General features: G+C 32.2%; 1 protein-coding gene across 2 annotated transcripts in view; it reads right to left on the bottom strand.

The window, feature by feature from the left end:
- The window catches only part of LOC106463206 (general transcription factor 3C polypeptide 3-like), a 153,698-nt gene that overhangs the window by 4,385 nt on the left and 125,810 nt on the right, over positions 1-23,503 (bottom strand). For both annotated transcript variants that reach the window (XM_013923203.2, XM_022390654.1), the window contains exons 19-24: positions 19,877-19,944; positions 17,989-18,093; positions 17,490-17,582; positions 9,617-9,715; positions 6,855-6,930; positions 819-943 (exon numbers count right to left, since the gene is read on the bottom strand). In XM_013923203.2, the coding sequence (XP_013778657.1) occupies positions 819-943; positions 6,855-6,930; positions 9,617-9,715; positions 17,490-17,582; positions 17,989-18,093; positions 19,877-19,944 (566 nt within the window). The remainder of the gene's footprint in view (positions 1-818; positions 944-6,854; positions 6,931-9,616; positions 9,716-17,489; positions 17,583-17,988; positions 18,094-19,876; positions 19,945-23,503) is intronic.

Below are 23,503 nucleotides of genomic sequence, written 5' to 3' on the forward strand. Positions count from 1 at the left end.
TGGAAGAAGGTGGTTATCATCAACATATCTGGAAGAAGGTGGTTATCATCAACATATCTGGAAGAAGGTGGTTAAAGACAGCTGTAATTACAAATATACACATATTTCCTTCTTGGGCATCCTCATGTCTAGTGTAACAACAAACAGCAGTACATGTATAATTATTCTTGAAATGGTTAATTCACAGTTCGCGTTAGTGGGAATATTGATAATCTAACTGTGTTTCTACTATGAGTTTAGTACATTTAACCACTAAAAACTGGTCATTTAGATTATAAAATATAAATCTCAATGGTCTGGAATACAAAGATTACCATTTACTTATAGCAATTACTTGTACTTTGTAAGAAATAAATATTTTAAACTCAACATAAAAAATTGATCAACTTTGACAACAAGAGTATAACTCTTGGTTAGTAAATATATGCACCTCATATTTAAAAGAGCTAAATATTACTAAACTTTGAAGTAGCCCATCGTTTGCAAATACAGAAATAAACATCAGTTAACCTAAACAACACAAAAAATATATTTCAGTTATGGTTAAGATTATCATTTTTGTAACAAATCTCTGTTTAAACTAAACTGAACAGCAAAAACAGTTCATGCTTATAATCAAAACCTGCAAATCTTAGAATTAGATGCTTTACTTTTTTTTCATAATCTTCAAAAAGTAGTCCTGTTTTATAAATACTGAACAGTCTGTATTGCATTTATATTAATTATAGCTTTCAATTACCACAACATCATTATTTCTTTTATTGGTGTATGAATAACTTAAAGCATTCATCAGTAAATACTGCAACTTCAGTTAATACCTGGACTACAAGAGAATGTCTCTTGGTTGCAAACTTCTGGCATGCCATATGAGTAAACACCAGCCCAATACAGAAAGTAACATATGCATCTTGTGGGAGTTGTTTGAAGACACACATGTACTCACCTGAAACAATGATCATTTAAAAACGAAAGGGTCAGTATTTCATTTTTTTTAATGTTAGCCTATCCTAAATTCTTTATCTATAAAACAAGTTAATTCATACCCTAGAATTAATTTTAAAATTCTCAAATAAGTTATTTATAAAAAGCTAAAAGTGGAAAATTAGTCATGTTGTAAACTTTCCATTGAAGTAAACTCTTTAATAAGAACGTTTTGGTCATTTTTACGTAAATTATCAATTTATAAATGATGTCTTTAGACTAAAAACCTTTCAACATGTATAATATTCTAAAATATGATTAAAAATGAAATGAAGCACTCTTGGTTCTAGAAGATTATTACATAATAGCCATTATAACAGATAATTACAAAGCTACTGCATAATTAGAACCAAGTATGGGCAAAAAATAACAGGAGAAAATAGTAAGACAATATAGGGTTAATGAGTTAGTTTCCAGGAACATGTGGGTTTTTATAACCTACAAGTGAAATGTTTTTTTTTATCTTTCTTCTCTGATGAATGAAGACAATATTGTTGTTTAGATATATAATGATAAGCACTTGATAAAGAGCCATACATAATTAATGTTTGCCCTCGTTAATGTGTCCCATTAATTAGTATTATTTTCTCATGTGATCTTAATAAACAGCCATGTAGTAACCTGGTAAATAATAAAAATAAGATCTTGGTCATTTCGTAGCTGTACAACTACTACAGGTTTACCAAGGTTGCTTCCATAATTTAGCTTCTGATGTTGTTTAGCAGCATAAACAATCAATTAAATCTAATTGTTAATAAGTACCTAATTTTTTTGACTAGATACTAATTATCAAAATTTTATCTCATGTTTGGAATGTTAGTTTGCCATTATCTTGAGAGAAATCATAAGAAGAAGTATTCCTGGGTATTCTTGATGGAAATCTGGAGCATCATCTAATTGGGATGTTGTCTTCTCAAGAACCATATGAACATCCTACAAAACAATTCACAGTGGAAAAAAAAATGAACCTTCATTCCTTGACATGGTGACAATCAAGACACAAGAATTTACATGAAACCTACATATACAGGTAAGTACCTTGTCTGTAAGTCAAACCATCCCAACAGTGTAAAGACAGACATCAAAGACTGCCTAGTTTGCAGAATGAAAAGATTTGTACTACCAAAAAAACCTGAAGAAGAAAGAAGGAAAACACATCACTAAAACCCTCCTTATCATTGTATACTCAGAATACTTGATAAAATGAAAATAAAGAAGATATACATAGGAAAAACATTACAGCCATATTCTTGAAAACATACAGAGGATATGTAAATAACATAGAGATAGAACAATATTCAGAAAACAAAACACAAAACAGTTGCAGTGAGTACACACCAAAAACCAAAAAACCCAATGTACAGCAAAAATGCATCCCTTGTGAATGTGGATTTCAAAACATTGGAGAAACTAAAATTAGAATTCAGAATCATAATAGTCACACAAAATTCTGTGACAACAATCTAACTTAATAATTCACCAAGACAGAGAAGACCATAAGATAAATGGAATAATACTAAAGTAATAGAATATGAACCACACATGAAAAAAGGAAAGATAAAAGAAGCCTTCTTTTTCTACCCAACTGATAACACACTCAGTCAACTTAATATAGAAATAAACAAAACCTGGATACTCCTTTTGTAAACAATCAAATAGATAGTTGATTCAACTTGTAAATGGAGGAAACTCTGGTCCAGAGGATAATGTACCAGACTTCCATGAAAAAGATTCAGGATCAAATCTCAGTCACAATCAACACAGAAATATTATATTATTACAAGTTACAGCCTTTACAGTACGGAAGATTTGTTTTTAGAACAGTCACTGTAAAAGAGGTAACTTGTAATAAAAGAGATTTGCCAATGTGGCAGTTTACTTCAAATCCAAAACCACTTGAACTAGTTCCACTCTGCGCAACATCTGTTTCAGATAGTGAACCTCTCTGAGGTAATGTGCCAGAGGGACATGCAACATCATCCTCTGGATAGGACCACACAGAAGGTGGAGCACATGGATAATCAGCTGACACCTTGAGCAACCACAGAGCTGGAGTAAATCAAACCAGATCCATGCAACATCAACCTCCAGGACCCACTGCACGGAGGTGGAGTGCATGAGGCAAAAACTCCTGACTGAAGTAGGATGAGTAGTTATGTCCTGCCCTAATCCAAAATCACTCACTGGGAACCAACATCCAGTCAATGGTAGGAGGAGGAATCCCAATTGGAGGGGTAAACTGCAACATTGCAGATCTACTCAAATTCATGAATATATTATTGTGATATGTACATAACATCATTCCCAAATAGGATTGCATAGAAGCTGGAGCACATATGTGCACAATATCAACCGCCGGGACCCACTGCATGAAGGTGGAGTGCAGGAGTGAAAGATCTTGGCCATCTACACTGGCAGAACACCACCACCCTACTCTGTACTGAAGGGAAGTGAGCAGATTCAGAAGGTTGCCTCCATGATCCACCACCCCAATGGCTAGGAACTAAAAAGTGACAAGGACTCTCATACTCCACTAGAAGAAATTTTGGGGGAGAAATGCAGTGAAGAGTCCAGAGGAACACCAACATTGGAAACAGTTCAATGGGTGACCACAAAAACTCTATTTGAAAAGCAGACCTCCCCTGATTTATACAATCAAAGGGATGGCAGGAATGGGCAGCAATCTCCTTCTGCTTTGCTTTACCCATGAAATTCCATGGGTTAGTATGGTTTAAAATGGATATGTAGATGAAGCAAAATTCTGTGAGGAAAACCTGCTAGTGATCTTGTGGAACACCTTATCTCAACGGTATGCATTATTGGCCATGGTTATACATTGATACTGGTGTGATTAGCCTCCATCCAAAGACAACTTTAGTGGGATGTCCCATACAACCCTTGTCAAGATACCTTAAGCAACATCATCCTCTAGGACCCAACCCCATTGAAGTGGAACAGGAAAAGGCTGGGAGGGTGAAGGATGGGAAAAAGGTATAGAGTAAGGTACGGGAGTAGACTGACACAAACAAGCAACCAAGGAAGAAAGGGATGAGTGTTATCTCGTAGATTCCATACATGACTCCAAATGTTCAGGAATATCTCTAAAAAGAAAGCTATGGAGAAAATGTACCACCCACAGGTTACAAAAATATGTGTAAAGTGGAGATGTAAGGTGAAAACGAAGGCAAGAAAATTTGGTTTGGGATAAATGGACAGAATTCACCACACACACACACAAAGGCAAAAATAACTCCAACTGCTGGAAGTCAAGAAAGGGATCACGTGCCTGAAAATATGTCAATGTATAATGTACAAAGTCTGTGGTGGACAAAAGGGCATGCTGGCACCAGCCCTCAATTGGGAAACTAAATGCAGAGCATGTCCTCGAAATTCGGGAAAAGAGAGAAGACAAGGTAATCAGATGATGGAGCAGCATGTAACTTTCAGGGAAAAGATTACATGAAACTATTGATATAGAAAAATGTAACAAACCTGAGAAAACATATCTGTAAAGGCTGAGGTAGGCCTAGCTGATTCCACAGGAGAGGTACAGGCATTGGAAAAACACTGTCAAAATTCTCCTAACCATGAACTAGCACTATAGAGACAGGAGGATCCCAGACAATGTAGGGAAAAGGAGGAGGAGGAGACATGTAAAATTCAAACTCCCTTGAAAGAACTACTTTGAAAAGAAATAAAAAAATTGTGATAACTGAAACATCTGCACAAGACCACTGCCTAACGAGAAGTGATGGTTAGGTAGAATCCAATAGATGGAGTCATGTGTGTCAGGAGGGTGTGTCACACTCCTATTGGTGGAGGGTTGTCACATGATGATTTACATGCAAAGATGCAGTGAATTTCAAGTCTTGTGGCATGCAAAAAAGGGCAGCACTGAATGAAAATAGCTATTATGTGAGAGATGGTATGGTACCATATCAGAATAATAGTTAATCAGTATGTAAAAACAAAACTATCAACACAAAAATAGTCCTTGGCGGTACTTCTATAAAAACAGCAGCAGATTAGCATATGAAATATAGGATAAAACTAGTTTGTAATTTGTATATCATTATAAAAATAAAACAATCAGTTACTAATTCATAATTAGACTTAGGTGATCAAATCCTATTAATCATGACAACAATTGATATGCCCAGAGCTTTGTAAAGAATTTGTGTATTTAGAAACATTTATCTGTAAATTAGCTAAAATAAATACCCCCCCACCTTCCTACAAAGATGTAAACAATGTAATGCATTTCAAAAAGAACTTGAATCACCTATCAATATCTCATGATGTCAAAGGCTCAGAAAATTAATAAATCCATGCTCCAAGATAGGATCAAATGTCATCATATAAGTAAACAAAATAATATATATGATAAGATTAATGATATATATCAAAAAAACAAATAATACAACAGACAATACTGACTCTTATCAAAACATGCACAGCTATTCAAACATTATATAAACACACTCATTAAAGTAAGTCATATAAAAAGACAAATTTCACTTCGTGATTCTCAAAACAAGAAGCCTCCTAACATTATACATACACCCAAATACAACAAAATAAACTTAAATAACCATCAACAGAAACTAAAGAAAGTGTGTAAAGTAATGGATTAAACTGTCCTAACACTTAACAAAATACCCACCTTAAATATAGTTTCAGCCACAGAAGACACAGTGTGCAGCCTACCGGAAGAACTCAGACTATATATATTAAATCAGCAGTCCACAAAACCATCAAATTTAACTCCATGTCAGAAAATAAAACTGCACTCAGAAACTTAAAAAAAGAAATATAACAATTCCTCCAGCAAACAAAGGGGAATGTCACTGTAATGATGGACAAAGAGGAATACTTCATCAAAGTACAAACTCTAGTTGAAGATGGTAACTATACTAAGATCAAGCCTAACCCAACCTCTAATATAGAGTAGAATATTAACTAACCCTTCAAGAAAGAGCTTTGAAACATAAACAATCAAAGAACTAACAGTACACTACAGAACCACCTAACATATCTATGGTTGACCTAAAATTCAAAAACAAGGCTACCCTCTCCATCTTATAGTTAATTGCAGAGATTCACCATGCTGCCTCTTAGCTAAATATCTGGTAGATATAACATAAATATTAACAATAAGACATCCTCCTAGGTTAAGAACTCATCCCACTTGGTAGAGATCATAAAACCAAGTGTGATAATTACAAAAGACACAAGGGAGGAAAAATGCCATTTACAACATCCCCTATGAATGTGAATTCCAAAACATTGGAGAAACAAAGAGACCATCAAAAGTTAGGATTCTGGAACTTAATAGACATAAATGACTCTGCAATGCCAATCTACCTGCTACAGCAAATTATGCCAGAGAAAAGGTATCACACAATAAATTGGAATAACACTAAAACAATAGGTTATGAAACGTATATAAGAAAAAGAAAGTTCAAAGAAGTCTTCTATATCCATCTAACTGATAACACACTCAGTCTACCTAGCAAAGAAGTCAGCAAAATCTGGATACCCCTCTTGAAAATATTCAAAAAGTTAGTGGCTTCAATTTCAAATGAATGAGACTCCCACTGAGTGGATAACACACCATACTTCCACCAAATACTGACCACTACCAACACAGAAATAGTCCTTCTCGGGACTTCCCTTAAAAGAACAGCAGATTAGCAGTTAAAATGTAGGATAAAACTAGTTAGTTATTTATTTAAAAAAAGAAAAAGACTTACTAGTTAATAATTAGAATTAGGTGATCATATAGGCTACTGACTATGACATCAATTAATATTTGATTACCAAAACACTTTTCATTTGATACATTCAGTGTTTTCAGATATAAAGAGACTCACCTAGAGCATGTTTGTAGCTACCAGCAACAAGTGCATTATGTCCATTCAGGAAACCCAATGGAATGTGATCTGTATGCTAAAAATGTTTTGAAAAATTATTAAATCAAAATTACAAAAATAAATATCTATTGACTACAGTAACACAAACAATTTGCATACTGAATGCTTTCTTCAGTTAAAACTTTTTCTTAAGACTGGAAGATTTATGTGCACATATTTAACTTAAACCCAATACTTTATACTTATATTCAAAATACACATAACACAAAAAATAACAAACCGATTAAAGGGAAAACTACCCTGCATTACTTATCTGGGTACTTACATCTCAACTTCAGATCCTTGTACAGAATTGTGTGACCATAAAACCTAATGAATATTTAAGTATATACACAGAGGAAAACTTACATGGACTTCATACTCATTCATAACCCTACCCATTTTCAAAACACAGATTTGCTAATGTATACAAATCCATCTGGACAAAAAAACCACAAAAACTTTATATCTACATGCAATATTTACAATCCATTGTAATAAGTTTACCACATTGCAAAATAACACAAATAAAATTACTTCAGTACAAATAACACAAATACACTTACCCCAGTACAAAATAACTCAAATAAGTCTACCACAGTGCAACATAACACAAACAAGCCTGTATATATATGTAATAGACAAATAAGGTTACCACAGTGAAAAAAACACAAATAAGCTTACCACAGTGCAAATAAATATAAATAAGCTTACAACAGTTCCAAATAACACAACTAAACTTGCCATAGTGCAAAACAATAAACTTACCATAGTGAAAAATACTACAAACAAGCCTGTATACATGCAATACACAAATATGCTTACCTGAGCACAAAACAAGTGAGCTGAAAATAACATATACAAATAAGCCTATTTGAGCTCAAAACACACAAATACATATGGATGTAAAAAGAAGACAGAGAGAGAACTATATCTTAACACAGAAAAAATATACAGACAGAAAAAAATTGAATATTTTTGCACCTCATTTTGCCATATGGGTCCAATAAATCCAGTATCTAAATGTATTAAAAATATAACAAGAAAAATAAATTCAGTTCAATGTCTTGTTGAAGAAACTTAACTCTTAAATGACCAAACTGTTTTTGTGCTATTCATTAGTGTATGAATCTACATCCTTCATCATATTTAGTATCCTCTGTTATTATTTTTTGCCTTACATGGACTTCACACATTTGAGTGAAATCACTCATTTTCTCTGTAAAATACAAAGGAAACTAAAGCAGTAATTAGTGGGGTTAATTGAAATATTGATGAAATTTCTTTTGTAATTTTTTGATGCATATTTTATTTAGGGGTCCTGAAACCAACAAGCAGTTTGGTGTAAAAATAGTTTAGAAAAATGCATTTAAAAAACTGAGGAGATTAGAAGACATTAACTTTGGTTTGAATTTCTTGCAAAGCTACAAGAGTACTATCTGTACCCATCACCAACTCTTGGGCTACTCTTTTACCAACAAAAAGTGGGATTGACCTTCACATTATAATGCCTCTACAGCTGAAAGGGTGAGCAGGATTGATGGGACAGAGATTCAAACCCACGACCTGCATATTGCAAGTCAAGCATTTTAACCACCTGGCTATGCCAGGCCCAAAACACTAACTAATCTTACTGCTATCACAATACAAACCCAGATAAATTAATATGGCTGAGGCTAGAACAATAAAATACAAGAACTTGAATAATCTATTACAATGAGATAGGCTTAATTAAGTTTTTCTTAGATTAGCCAACTAAACTCATCACAAAAAGAAAGTTTTCTCAAACTCATTTAACATTTCAAAAATTAAGAGATGATGAATACTGTAACATATTAAGTTTTTGAATAGAAATTTTTCTAATAATTGCAGGTTGCCAAATAACTCACTTAGTGGCAAGTAACAGTAAAAGCAATTGTAATATTTTTGTTTAGAATTATATAACCCTAGAAAACTGAGACAAGCAATCATATACAATATGAGAGAGTTTAGCCTATCAATATAATAGTTTAGGTTATGTACAAACTCTACAATAGCAAAACACTATAAACATTTTTGATCATGAGCCTAAAACATAACCTGTTGTATAGATGGATATACTATATAGTACTTAAAAAAAACTGAAATATTTCTTTCATATATAGACCCCTGATTTTTATGTGGTAGACAGTTTTAAACTATACAACATAAAGTTACTCATTATGCAGAAGAAAAAAAAATATGCACTGATTATGCAGCAGACTAAAATTATTCAACTCTTGCATAAAGTAAAAACATCTTAAAGCAATAACATTTAACTGATGATGACAAAACCTTGTCGAAACTTTGTACATCTGCTGTTATGTTAAACTTATATTAAAGTTTTTCTTCATTACCCATTCAAGCCATCTCCAGCCATTATTAACATTTAAGTGGATATTACACATAATTAATGAAATTACACCATCAACAGTAATTTAAAACTTAAATTTTTTTAAGGAGTAATAACAACAAAAACACTTTTAGACATTAGAAGTCTTGTGACAGGCCATTCATCAGACTAAATGTAACTAAAAATTCAGACTGATTATGAAGTCAACCATTGATAATACATTCATATATAAATTATGCAAAAAGTGCCATGGCCATGTAATCTCATTTAACCAGAGGCCCTGCATATATTAATACAGTATCTAAGAAGAAACATAATACCAATTAATATATTTTTAATACTACTTCAATACCTTAAAAAATAGTCTGAGACAAAATCTATTGTGCCGGATGTCTTGCCCAAGTATTACCACTTGACAGAAGAGATTCCAAGCTGCAACATTGTGGATAAACTACAACAACAACAACAACAAAATTTCTTTGTATAAATATCAATTTGACAGATTCAACATCAATTTGGTACAATAAAAGCAGGTCAATAAAAATATAACTAAAATTTTTTCAAGCCTTGCACCTAAAAAGTATATCTCTAGATTTACATATACAGTATGCTCCAAAAATCTCAAATAATTTTTTTTTTTCATAAATAACATTTGTACATTTAGTTGCAGACCAAATAACAGCACAAAGCAAGACTTGGTCAAGCCTGTATTTTGACATAAAGTTTTGTATTCTTTATACACAGTACTGACTACAGTAGTTTCCACTAGTGAAAGACAGACCCAGCAATGAAATAAAAGCATATTATCCCAGAACATAAGTGATGAAATGTATCCATATTATTGAGTGTCATTTGAAATTACTAGTTACCAGTTATTTTGAGTTTAATTCAAGCAAAAAAAAAAAAAATTGATGATAAGTAATTTAATGATGAATACATAGGAATGGGCAGCAATTGCCTGTTCTAGAAAAAAACACAGTTGCCGTTCATTCCGGTGTACTCATCATGAATATTCTGCCTAAACAATCTATCAAAAAAACAACTTGATGTTAATACAAATCATAAACCTAATTCTGATTTGTAATGACTTAATTAAAACTAATAAAAATCACAGTTCACACTGAAACAGTTGTTGATCAAGTAACTGATGATATGAATAGTGTCTTGACCACTACTATGTCTACTGTATCCCAACTGGCCTGATGAGCCCTGGTATTGGGCAAAAAGCATCATAGAGATTTGATACAGCAGATATACTGCAGGGATAGATATAATGAAATAAAATTACATTCCCTCAGGTAAAATTGCATTTCCTCATGAATTTCTATATATTTTTTTTTAACCCATGCATTATGTTCACAAATTGACCTTAGATCACAGGAAATGTTCATGATAGCTTAAATAAGTTTATTCTTGAAAGATTGCAAATAAAATGATCTTGATGAAATATCAAATAAAAATGGAAAAAAGTCTTTTTTTTTTTGTTTTCAGAAACTTTACTTTGATAATATTTTGTACCAATTAATTTATCAAGCAAAGGATACTTGTATAATAATTTCAAGGTCAAGGCTGCCATGCAAATACTTACAATATATTGAAGGCATAGGTTAATGACTGAAGACTGGTAATGTATGAAATACCCTTTTAAAATTAAAACATGGGCTTAAAAATAGTAATAAAACCCCAAATAACATAAATAAAAGACAATGAACAATGGATTATTCTAATTTTCTCTAAACAAACAAACAAGGAAGTACAACTGAACAGTTGGTCAGTACTGAAACATGTAAACCTAAATGTGAGACTTTATCACTTATACTACCATCATCAGAGAAATAACTGTTTGTTTCAGTTTCTGAAAGTTCAACCACTGACACATTTACCTTATTAGAGTTACTTCTACCTTTATGTTTATACTTGACTCCTTCAGAGTGGTATCTAACATCAGATAACCACCTCAACACAGAACTTTGTGCATCAAAAGAATCTATGTCATATTGACTCATTTTTACACAAATCAAGTTAGATAAAGCATCAGCTTTAGCCTAGCACGTCAATCTGTTCTCACCCTTTTTTCATAACTGAGAAACTACATTCGGCTTCAACAGTGGAAACAGGTAACATCATCAAAATTTTCAACAAGGCACAAATGTTTGAAAAGTTCTCAGACTTTGATTGTAATTATCTTGGAAAAAATCATTGGTTAATTTCTTTTTCTCCTTAAATCATATATCCTTTGCATATATGAATAACTGGCACCATTCTAGCTGGAGGAGAATAATTTTGTAACCATTACTTTCAAGTGTTCCAGAAAAATGTGATGTTGACTGTTCAATTTCATCTAGTACAAAAATATCTTTATTTTTAGGCCAACTTTTGGGTTAATCACAGATGCCAGTTTGAAACAGCACTACTTTCCTCACTAATATCTTACTAAAAACAATTATTTTCTATTGCTTGTTTGTTTGTTTGGAATTGCATCTACAGCAGATGTAATAAACTGGGTAAGCTGCTTTTGGACATCTTTAAATGCATTTTCATAGTTGTGCCCTCTGTCAAGTTGTAACTGCTTTCCCTTAAATTTCAAATTTTCAAGTTGAAAATCAGGGTGATTCTTAACTGCTTTCAACTTCCCTTCAACATCAAATGATCTACAGTGGCTAAAATTTTAGAAAAAACATCACACATTACAAAAGAGTTGTCTTGTAAGGTAAGACTAATGTTAATTAATATGTCAAAAACATCCCTCAGTACAAGTATTGAAAAAAGGTATTTCACAGAAGTTAAGTCTTTCATTATTTTGGTACTTTTCCCAAGTATTGTAGGCCTGTAGCTTCCCTGGGCTACCTTAACCTAATCACAGTGCTCTACCAGAGGTTTCCACATCCTGACAACTGCATTCAATGCATGGCTTCTGTAAGAATTCCATCTTGTTCCACAGACATTAATGAGGCTATAAAATGTTAGCTCATGTGCCTTGCAAGCCTCAAAAAGCCCTGAACTCTGAACAGATGAAAACTTATAAAACAGATATATTTTTTGCAGGGGTTGAGATACCTCACCTACAAGTTTAACATAGCTGGCTCTGTCTATCTGGCAGAACTCAAAACAATACCCCATGCATTGAATACCTACAAGTTCTTCATTTATATTGTTTTTAAAAAGTTTGAAAACACCTGATCTTACGCCAAAGTTGATTGACATTCTGTTAGCCCAGAAACCTACTAAGCCATCCAAGTACTGGTCAAGATTTAAATTGCTCTGTAAGCCTTTCACTAGATGTTCATATGTATGTTTGGAATCAGGCTTTTGTACATTTGAAATACATAAAAATTTTGTTATTGCCTTCCCTTCTGGGATCACATATCTCATGTACACTATTTCCTCTTCTAACCTTGATGTGTTAGTACTTCCATCACACAAGACAAAAAAAAAAACACTTTCTTTCACACGATTAGCATTTGTCTTCATCATGTCAATAACCATGTACTGGATAAACTGTGCACATCTTTTGTCACTGGAATACCTGCTGGAAATATCTCCTCCTCTGATTCTTCCCATCAGTATTGTCTGTTTTATAAGCTGTATATGGCTTCCCACATTTAACAACCTTGAAGGCTGCTACAAACCTCCTCTTCATTTGCTTTGTCACCCAATTTCTCAATTGGACCAGCTGAAACTATAGAACTTTTACTTTAGCCACTCCCTCACATCTTTGATGAATTTCAGTGACTTTGTGAGTTTATACAATCTGGAATTTCCTGTTTTAATACGTACAAGTACATCAGAATCTTAATACATGTACTAGGCATCACTTTATTCTCTAAAGTGATAATTAAAAAATAAAGTTAGTTTACTAGACAATAATAATAAACTTTTAGAAATCATCCTACTCTTACATCTTTTACAAAAAAATCTTATATGTAGGCCTAGAAGTAAGAAGTCATTGTGTGGTAATTTTTTTCATGAAACTTTCAAAGAGAATATCTGATACCTGCAATAGTTAATCATTCCTCATAATAAATTATTTTTGTGCAGATTAATTATAACTGTTACATTTCTTTTGAGATGTAGAATTTACACACTGGAATTCTGCTATTCAATTTTCTGCAGTATGTACAAAACATAGTATTGTCATCACTAATGACACTAATCCAAGGCCTGCCATTTTTCCATGAACTTAAAAACTGTTTCTCTTTGTGATGAAGTTCATATTCTTTCTCTGTTTAAATGACTTGACTTGGGTGGCAGACTTTTCTTTATTTAACATTAGAATTAGATGGTATTCCATTTTCTGTATAAATGTTAGGCCTGTGAACTGGCATGTCAGTGTCAGTATTGGGCCTGATATCAGCCACGTCACCTCGTGTACTTTTCCAGCTGTAAAGCCATATCTCGAAAGATTCATTGTTGATATCATAATCAAAAGCCACAGTGACTGTCCAAGTATCCTTGTTATATCTTCAAGGTCAGGCCTAAATTATTTCCAATGTTATCTGCATTTTATCGATTACTTTCGTGTGAATAATTATTAAGTTTGGTTATATAGCACCATTACTAGATGACTCTTTGAATTCTGCACGATCTTTGGGAATTTTCATGATATAAAAAGTGAGCTAAATTACAAAATACATGGACCTAATTTGACTTGAATTTTCTGTTCATGAATTTAAAAAAATCACAATTAACTTGGTTTTTTTTTATAAATTGGTAAATTAGCATCTAATGTAATTTAGTTTATAAATCAAACAATATCAGCTAATTCTTTGAAAAAGGTGCAAACTGTGACACCAGATAAATGATCTATTTCGAATGTATGCATAATTTTTATTTTTTATCCCCATGTGAATTGTTTACATGCAAACTTTTGTGATGTATGTCTATGTAGCATTTTGGTAAAAACAGCATTTTAGTCCATCATATCGATTGGGGATGAATATTAAGTTATTAGACAGCTTGTGAGAATATTTTATGGACTTAGTAACACAAATAGAGACTCTGGAAGCATGTTATGAGGCAAGTCAAATGAAGTTCATTGGTCATAACTAAAGGAATATGGATGGACCATACATTCCTGATTGGGAAAAAAGATGAACTTTCTCAAGCAAAGTTAAATGACTATATATGACTATATGACTTTTACTTACCTACCAATAAAATCATTAATTTTTGTGTCTTGTCTTTGTAAGCATATTTATAAACATATTACTTATATTACGTATCCTCTTTTAAAAATATATCAACATATACATTTATTGAAGTAAACTTACGTAATTAGAAGAATCTTATTTATTATGCCATATTTTGAAGTGTTCTGTACTGCATAGGCCTGGTTTTTCAGGGCATCTGTTGCAACACGTTCTTGTTTCCTTCCATTTTGGATAACACACTCTGCATTGCTTTTTTGGATGCACATTTGAACTACCAGGCAAAGTTGGAATAGGAACTAAAGCATGGACACCTTTTTCAGTCTTTTGCTTGCAACCTGCACAAGGATTACTGGTAATAACTTACTCTTGAATCACAATTTCTTCTGAATTATGCATTTCCACCAGTTGCTGTATGACCTTTATGATATACCACTTGAAAGTAAATTTTTCATTTATGGTATTTTTGTAAACAAGAAAACTATTTAGCAGCATATGCATCAGCAAGTGTAGGCCTAGCTTCTTGAACCATGCATGGGATTTACGACTTGGGTCAAAAGGCTCCAGCAACTGATCTGTTTTATCCTCCCATGTATTCATTATACTTTTCTATGTGGTATGGTTTTTTGTAAAATTTTCTGGTCTCCCCAAAATAAGTTTTATCCTTTTCAACAAAACCAGCTGAATGTTTCTTGGTTATCACATATATACTGCTCTTCAGTCTTACCATTTCACTATCAGAGCATTGTCTTTGTGAACGAAAGCCATGTCATAACGCTCCAGATGCTCATTAGCAAACTCTTTTGGTACTCCTCTATTTGTGCAAATTGTTGCCATCATCGTTATATTTTGAGTCCTCAAAAAGTGTGCCAATCTAGTACTTGCATATCAGTTGTCCACGATTACATGATGCCACTGTCCAAGAACAGACTCTAATAAATGGACAACTATTTTTTCACTTATATATCTTCCACGTATATATGTGAAAAAGTAATGAACTAGATTTAAACATTACTTTCTGTGTGGACATAGAACAAAATATCAATAACCATGTGTTATATGTGAAAGAGGAAATAACTGTAAATAAACATTAAAGCCCATGTTTAAGTGTTAAGGAATAAGTAAGTATGAACAATCATCAAAATCTATGTGTACATGTGAAAGAGAAATAAACTATGACTGAACATAATATACTATATATTAAGGAGTAAGTAACTGTGATTAAACATTATAGTCTATGTAGTATAAATTATGGAGTAATGAACTAGTTCTAATCAATACACCATATGCGGACATGTTAAAGAGTAACAAATGATGTCTAAACATTTAGTTCTATTAGTTATGGAAGAATAAACTGTATCTAGACAGTAACTTCTACAAGTAAGGTAAGGCAGGAAGGATGAAGCATGAAATGGCAGCAGCAAATTTAAACCTGGGTGTAGCATTAATAAGTCAGGGAGAAGAAACGACACAACAGGTAGAAGACATATGTAAGGTGGAAAAAGTTGAGAGGTATTCAGTACGTAGAGAAGTATTGGGTTGAAAAAATTGTTTCATTTAGTCCTCCTCAATTTCAGCTTCAAAAATCTGTGAAGTGAAATGTGTGGCAGGGACAGAAGAAGGTCCACATAGCATGGACCCCACCACACATTGGATGATGTTATGTTACTCTTCTTCTTACTGTATTTGGCACATTTCAACCTGAGTGGCACATTTTGCAATACATAATGGCTGTCATGATCTCAACAGGCAAAGAACTTCCTAAATTGTGATAATTATGATATTTGTACTCACATCAACAGAAAAATAATTCAAATTAATCTGTGAATTCATGCTGAAAGGTTGAAAATACAAAGTTGTTGAAATAATTTACGTCAACAAGTCTCAGCAAAAATAAGCATCTTAGCATGTGTACTGAGAAAAAGAGTGAGGATTTTCGCATGTGAATGTCGATGGAGCATTTGCACAAGAAGGTGTGTTGCACTCCTACTGATAAAGGGTTTTGCTGCATGATATGTCAATACACAGTAGCATAAGTTCACATTTGTTCATGGGAATTTTAGGTGAAAGATTCACAATGCTGGTGGCATGCAAATCTCTAAGGTAGAATAGTACAACTTTAAGAGGAAAATAGCTGTTCTGTGTTAAGTCATGACTTAAAGGCCTCTGTAAACCATGACTACATTACATATTCTTTAGAAAGTCTGTTGCAAGATTCTTCCATTTCATTGTTTGTTTAAGTGACAAAAAAGGCCAGAGTCTGTCAAGTTGAGATATCTGGTCACCAGAAGTAGAGGTTTAGGAGTGGGGTGAGAATTTTGAAAACCTTTCAATAATGTGCCATACTTAGGTTGTCTAACTAGCCAAAATGTATTTGACACTAATATGAACTGAACGATTATAAATTATATAACTTTACTGCTTCGACCAAACACATATACTGAGCAGCTAGCTAACTTGATACCGTATCTACAAGTAAAGAAATTATACCTTTAAAAATCTAGAAGATGCAGGCCAGACACAGAAATTAAGTCAGATTTAGCATTATTTTGGTGCTGTAAACAAAAATACTTTAAAGTTTGACAAACTACTGATATTATATATTCCATGTAAATAGGACAATTATTTCAAAATCGCCTGATTCACAACAGCTCGTGGTAAAACTTTCAGCCAGGTATATGCAATATTTCAAATAAAAATAACTGTTAAAGACATACATTACAAATATTTTTGAAATTAGTTTTCCCCGTTCTTTGGGAGGCTGTGACTTTGTTAATACTTGTGTGCTTACTCTTGTGCAATAGTAAAATATTTTGAATCTAAGATCTTTTGTTTGAAACATATTGCAATACAGATTAAGATGAAGTTGACATGGAATGACCCATATAAATTAATTTACTGTTTTTTGCTTTTCACACTGAGCCAGCCAAATCTGACAGCAATCAAACATACCTGGTATTTGTCACACACTTTTAAAGCATTTGCTTATTTCTAGTGGACTGTATCAGCTCAAACAATGATAATTTCAGATGAATGGGAATACACTTTATATATAAAACAAAAGCAGAATGACCTTACCTTTTCTCTAACAACAAGATCTTTAATAAGAATATAGGAAAAGTCAATACTTCTGTTGTAGAAACTTGCCAGGAAAGCAATAAACTCTGTATCCTAGAAAAACGTTTTTATGAACTATATCACAAATTCGTTCTCTATATCACAAGCAACATATGAGTTCAGAACAAAACTCAGAAAACTAATAAAAACCTTATATCATATCCCTCTTTCATGAGCTGTTTATTCCATAAACTTTCTCTTTAGTCAAAACAATAATCATTCATTCTGTGATACTTTTAAGAATAATTTGATGAGTTATTTTTTATTTTACATAAGAAAAGTGAACATGACAAATATCACCTCTTTAGAAATTTCAAGAATAGTAATAAACTCTGTATCTTGATGTATATTATTATTTAATTTTACAGTTTTGACATATACTTTTTTGCATAAACATTCATCTTATGAAATACTGTATCACTTCTAATATAAAGTTGTTAGCTATAGTCTTGGCACTAACCCTTGCTCTATCAGGATCTTTATTAAACAAAGGGGAAGTCAATGACATAAAAGCTACTTCCTGAAGATCTTCAATCTTCTTCAGTTCATACAGCTTTTGACAGAACTAGATCAAGGAAAAAAAGCCATTTCACACCAATGGAAAAATTTATCTTTATAATGAGTCTAAATCTTAAAACACTTCAAGGTCACTTCTGGCCTTCCAAATTAAAAGGACATATTTACACATAACTGTCTTTCAATTACACATTCTTTTTCAATAAGGCTAGAATGCACTACTGAATATCTGTGGACCTATTTTATGTAACAGCCACCATACTGAAAATAATTACACACTACTGAAAAATATTATTACAGTATATTTATTTTTTATTTAAGGTAAAATGGTAAATGTTTTGGATAATCAAACATCATCACAATCCATCAGATAGAGGACCCAAAGTTAGTTTAGTTTTTTCTCATGACCCTATTTGCTCTACTTTACAGAAACAGCATTAACTTGGACTCATAAAAGCATCAAATCTGCTACAAAAATATTATCACAGAGTTAAAAGAAATATCTCTTATTTAAGTTAATGGCTGAAAAATAAAAACTTTTACTAACAAACAAATACGGGTGAATTCACAACAAATGATAAAATAATACCAATACTACTATAAGTTTCCAGCAAATGAGCATAATTGATCTCAGAAAAAGGCCTTAAAATTGAATCTGGTACCAAACATGAGCATACTGGTTGCCATATTTTACATTCTTATGCTAAACATTAAGACTACTATTAAACATAAACTTATGGTATCAGTCTGGTTACTGCTTTCAAGTATATTATTTTAACCCCTCTAGTCTGGTATCTTATTTTTTCTAAGGTAAATAACAGCAACAAGTTTAAAAAACTTCTGTCTGATCTTTCCCCCAAAACATCCACACACAAAAAAAACAACTATAATTAAAATGTTCAGATTTAGAATTTTGTTTTGGTGTAAATTTATTAACATTTGTTTCTGATAAAGTAACTGAAAAAAATCCAAACTCCTATCCCTAATTTAGAACTCTGCATCTTAAATGTAATTTTCTTTATGGAGTAGAAATATTAAACTTCCAACCTGCATTGATAAAGCTTTTCAACATATGAAACAAAGCTACAAATCTGTGGTCTTGTACATGATTGTTGCTTATTTCTATCTCAAAAAATTTGAAAACATTTAAAAATTGATGGACTGTAAATTCAATTCACCGTATTTTTATTTTACAACTTCCACACTTTTGAATCTAACAAAACCACAAACATGTTGTTCAAAAACTTAGAATATTTTCATCTTTGCATTCTATTTGCTGTACAGCTCCCTTTCTTAGACAGCCCGTGTATAGCAAATTGTTTAGTTATCACATCTATTGCATCAGAAGCACTTCATCATTACAAGTCTTCAAAAAATCGAATATAATTTTTTTTCTTTTGCTACTTAAAAGTAATTAATTAATTTTAATGGTTTCCCTGCTTGTTTATATTTTAAGTAGCTAAATTGAAATGAACACTATATGAAAATCCTAGGGGTTGTGCCAACAGTCATTCACCCTTCAAGCAAAGGCTGGATGCCTTGTAGTTGGTAGAGGAGAGTTCTTTTACTGATGTTACCAATGGCCTTCTGGTTGTATGCTGTACACACTTCATTTATGTTTCCCTATCTTTCTCCTTCTGCTGGATAATCAAGGTGCTCTGCTGAGTGCACAGCCTCTGCTGCTTCTGTGGGTATCCATATGAGCACTGTTTTTTAATGTATCATTGTTTGTATGCAATACTTTAACCATTCACTGTTTAGAATGCCTGTTAATAGCTCACCCTAACAAGGCATATATAACAAATAACTTCAATCAATGTTATTAAATATACCTGTAGATAAAACTTCCACATTTCTTCCAGATGAACAGAACTAGATGTGAATGTGGGTCTCCCATCAGCTGAAAAACAATATAATATAAATATTTTTAAAATACTTGTTGCTCATCTTATTAACTCAGAAAATTATGATTTACAAAAAGTGAGGAGGATACACCTTTTAGTGAGTAGTAATTGTTGATAGTTAGTGCCTAGGAAGAGGTAATAAAATCTACAAGAACCATTTTATAGATTTACAAGGTCAGAACTGTTTTCTAAAACGTGTTACTCCATTTTGATTGTATCATTCTGAACATTGACCTTTTTTTAATTTTTCCTACGCACTGAAGAGTGGATTATTTTCTGATTCCTAAGGCAAAACCACTACCTCACTGGATCATGGTCAGATGCATAATTTTGGCTAAAGTATTTCCACTAAAAATTTCTCAGTGGATAGTAGGAGTCAAAGTCTTGACTGCTCCGAGTGCAAAGTGATTTTCATGTTAATATTACAAATACTTTTCTTCATCTGAAAATTGTCATATTTAATTTGCCTCCAAAGTAAATTTCAAACGTTTTTTTTTTCAGTAATACTTTATATTTTATTTGTTATTTTCTCTACCCTAACTCTATACAAGGTCGGTAAATTTGACTGACGTTATAACCACCATCAAAAAAATATGAAATAAATCTAAATTTTCCCTTTTTTTCTTTCTAGAATGACTTCAAATTGAAACACAAAATTACACTTGTTTATCCTAAACAGCTTTAAACACGTAACAGTATATATCTGTTTATACTTAAATTTTATTGCCCTTTGAATCATGTCTAACTAATTCATGCCATATAAGTTTTAAATCACTTGACAAACATGTAGCTCATGTTACTCTATCAAATTATGTAATGCACGGCCTACTCACGGGTTGCTCGCAAGTGTGCCTCATGGACTTTTTTCTTCTTCTCTATTTTATCTAATCTAACCTAAAAAGTTTCTCATTTCTACATTTTAGTTACTTTTATAATAATAAATAAAGAATACATATGAAATACAAGAAATATAGTACTTACCTGGGTCTTTTTTTTTTTTGCTGTCGATAAAAGTTCACCCTACTTTTTTATACTGATGATACTACTGCACTAAATAATTTTATATTAATTAAGTAATGCACCATATATAACAGAATAATAACATCTAAAAATTAAACAATGTCTTACAACTAACACAACATTTCTGGCTTTCTAACTATGCAACAAGAGCTGTTACAAATTCAGCTAAGAAAAACTTTAATACAAGTTTAACATAACAGCAAATGTACAAATAATGCCCAAAGATCACAGAATAATAACACCTAAAAATCAAACAATGTCTTATAACTATCACAATACTTCTGGCTTTCTAACTATGCAACAAGAGCTGTTACAAGTTAAGCTAAGAAAAACTTTAATACAAGTTTAACATCACAGCAAATGTACAATGTTTCAACAAGGTTTTGTTATGATGATGACAAAACCTTGTCGAAAAGTTGTACATTTGCTGTTATGTTAAACTTATATTAAAGTTTTTCTTCATTACCCATTCAAGCTGTTTCCAAACATTATTAGTCTCAAAGTGGTTTCCTTGTCATCAAATCAAGCTTGAACTGAAAGCAAAATTGACACTTCTCTATACAGAAAACAACATAATACAATACATCATTTGACAGATGAAAACTTTGGCTTTCTATGTGTTGTTATTAATAATATATTATTAGCCTTAGAATTCCAACATGGTAAGTTTAGTACACAGGTTTAAGGTAGCACTGACCATTAAAGAGCACCCCCAATATTTCATAATAAATAACTCATTTTTGTTTTAAAATTTTTACTAATTAACCTGTAGTGAGTGATTGAAAATAAAAGTCTAGTTTGTTATAATTCCACTTCCACTTCACCATTAAAGCCAATATCAGCATGAAATTTAGCACACTTGTTAATATTACACTCTTCGGTATAAAATTCGAAAATCTTTACCAATTGTCTTGTTATGAATCTAATTACTACTAACAAATGCATTAATTAAAATCAATTGCCCATAGCGCGTTAATGTTGCAGAAAATTTAAAAAGTTTTTAATTCAATCTGTGAGGATGTTCACAAAGAGTGAGTGTTTAAATTTTCACGTTATTATCATTCCTAATTAAAGTTATGGTGTTAAAACAGTCTATGTTGTTTATCCCTGCTGCATTAATTATGCATATGACATATATATGACTGAAAGTGTACTTTCAAAGGTTACATCATATTTTTGTTTTTTTACTCAACTTCATGGTTATAAGAAGTGTATAACAGTGTTTCCTCAGCATGTAAGTTTGCCCAGTTTTAAGAGTCACTATTACCTCAACTGGTTGTTTAGGGTTAAACATCAGAAAAACCTATTGTCAACTTGTAAAAGAGGATGTGATGGGTGGGTGTGGGAGGAGGGGTTTGATTTTCTAGTTTATGGCATTGTACTCAAATAAGATTGAAGGCTATAAAAATTATTCTTTGCCTGAGTAATAACAATGTTATAATGGGTAATTTACATTAAATTTTGTACTTCTCAGGGTGGGGGATTTATAAATTAGAAGAGGGAGTACCTAACAGGCAAATGTCACAATTCTCATACTAAGGGAAATTGAGGATTTTCTTTTAATGCTGCCTTAGAAAATTAAAACGTATATTGAAATGGGGATCATTAGCTATGTTTTGATGCCAAGTTTATTTGTATACCTTGATAATAAAGTAGTTTAATTAAATTTTAAATGTAACTCAGTAAAACCTTCTGACAAGCAGAGAAAAGAATTCCCCTATGGAAAGAGTTAAACTACCAAATGAACCCATCCTTTATGCACCATTTATTTTACTCCTTTCCTGAAGACAGCATGTGTGTGTGTAAGCATGCATTCATTTACATACAGTTTTAACAAATACAAGCAATCAAAAAAAGTACATGTAATAATTTGTTTTAGATTTAGACCTAAAACTAGAGTTTGGATTGCACAGAACTCTAAATTAAGGAACTTCTGCTGTAGTAATGATACCACATGTAAAGTATTATTCTATCTTCCAACTTTTAACTCTCCATGAATATTGCTAAAACCTATATCTATCACCATAGGGCACCAGTAAAGTTTTATTGTTGAAAACACTAGTCTAGGTCTAGGCCTAGATATGGTATAAAGCAAGTAATAATTATATAAATGATATGCATATCAGGCAGGCAGTAGCACTGCCTATGTAAGGATGGCTCAGATTGTTCATCAAAATGGTATTTCAAATATCTCCTCAACAGGTTATCAGAGCTTTACAATACTATCCAGTGTTTCCTTTTATAACAATATGTATATATAATGAATGAGTCACAAGTTCTGAGAATGTCTGTAAGTATCATAGCAAAAACTTTGAATTTCTTGCTCTTCTTTCAAAATTCTCCTTGGTGTTTATTATACGATAATTCAAAAAACAAAAGAATGGTACATAGTTTCAAAAAAAGTTTCTGCTTTTATATGTATTATTAACTAGCAGTAATTTAAAAAAATCATAATTCTAGTGTAAACGATGTTATTGTTACGTCTCTGTTTGTTAATTGATTTTTCCGTAACTTCGTTCCGACGAAATTTTAACG

This window comes from Limulus polyphemus, unplaced genomic scaffold (assembly GCF_000517525.1).
Source record: "Limulus polyphemus unplaced genomic scaffold, Limulus_polyphemus-2.1.2 Scaffold1348, whole genome shotgun sequence".
Taxonomy (NCBI): Eukaryota; Metazoa; Arthropoda; class Merostomata; order Xiphosura; family Limulidae; genus Limulus; species Limulus polyphemus.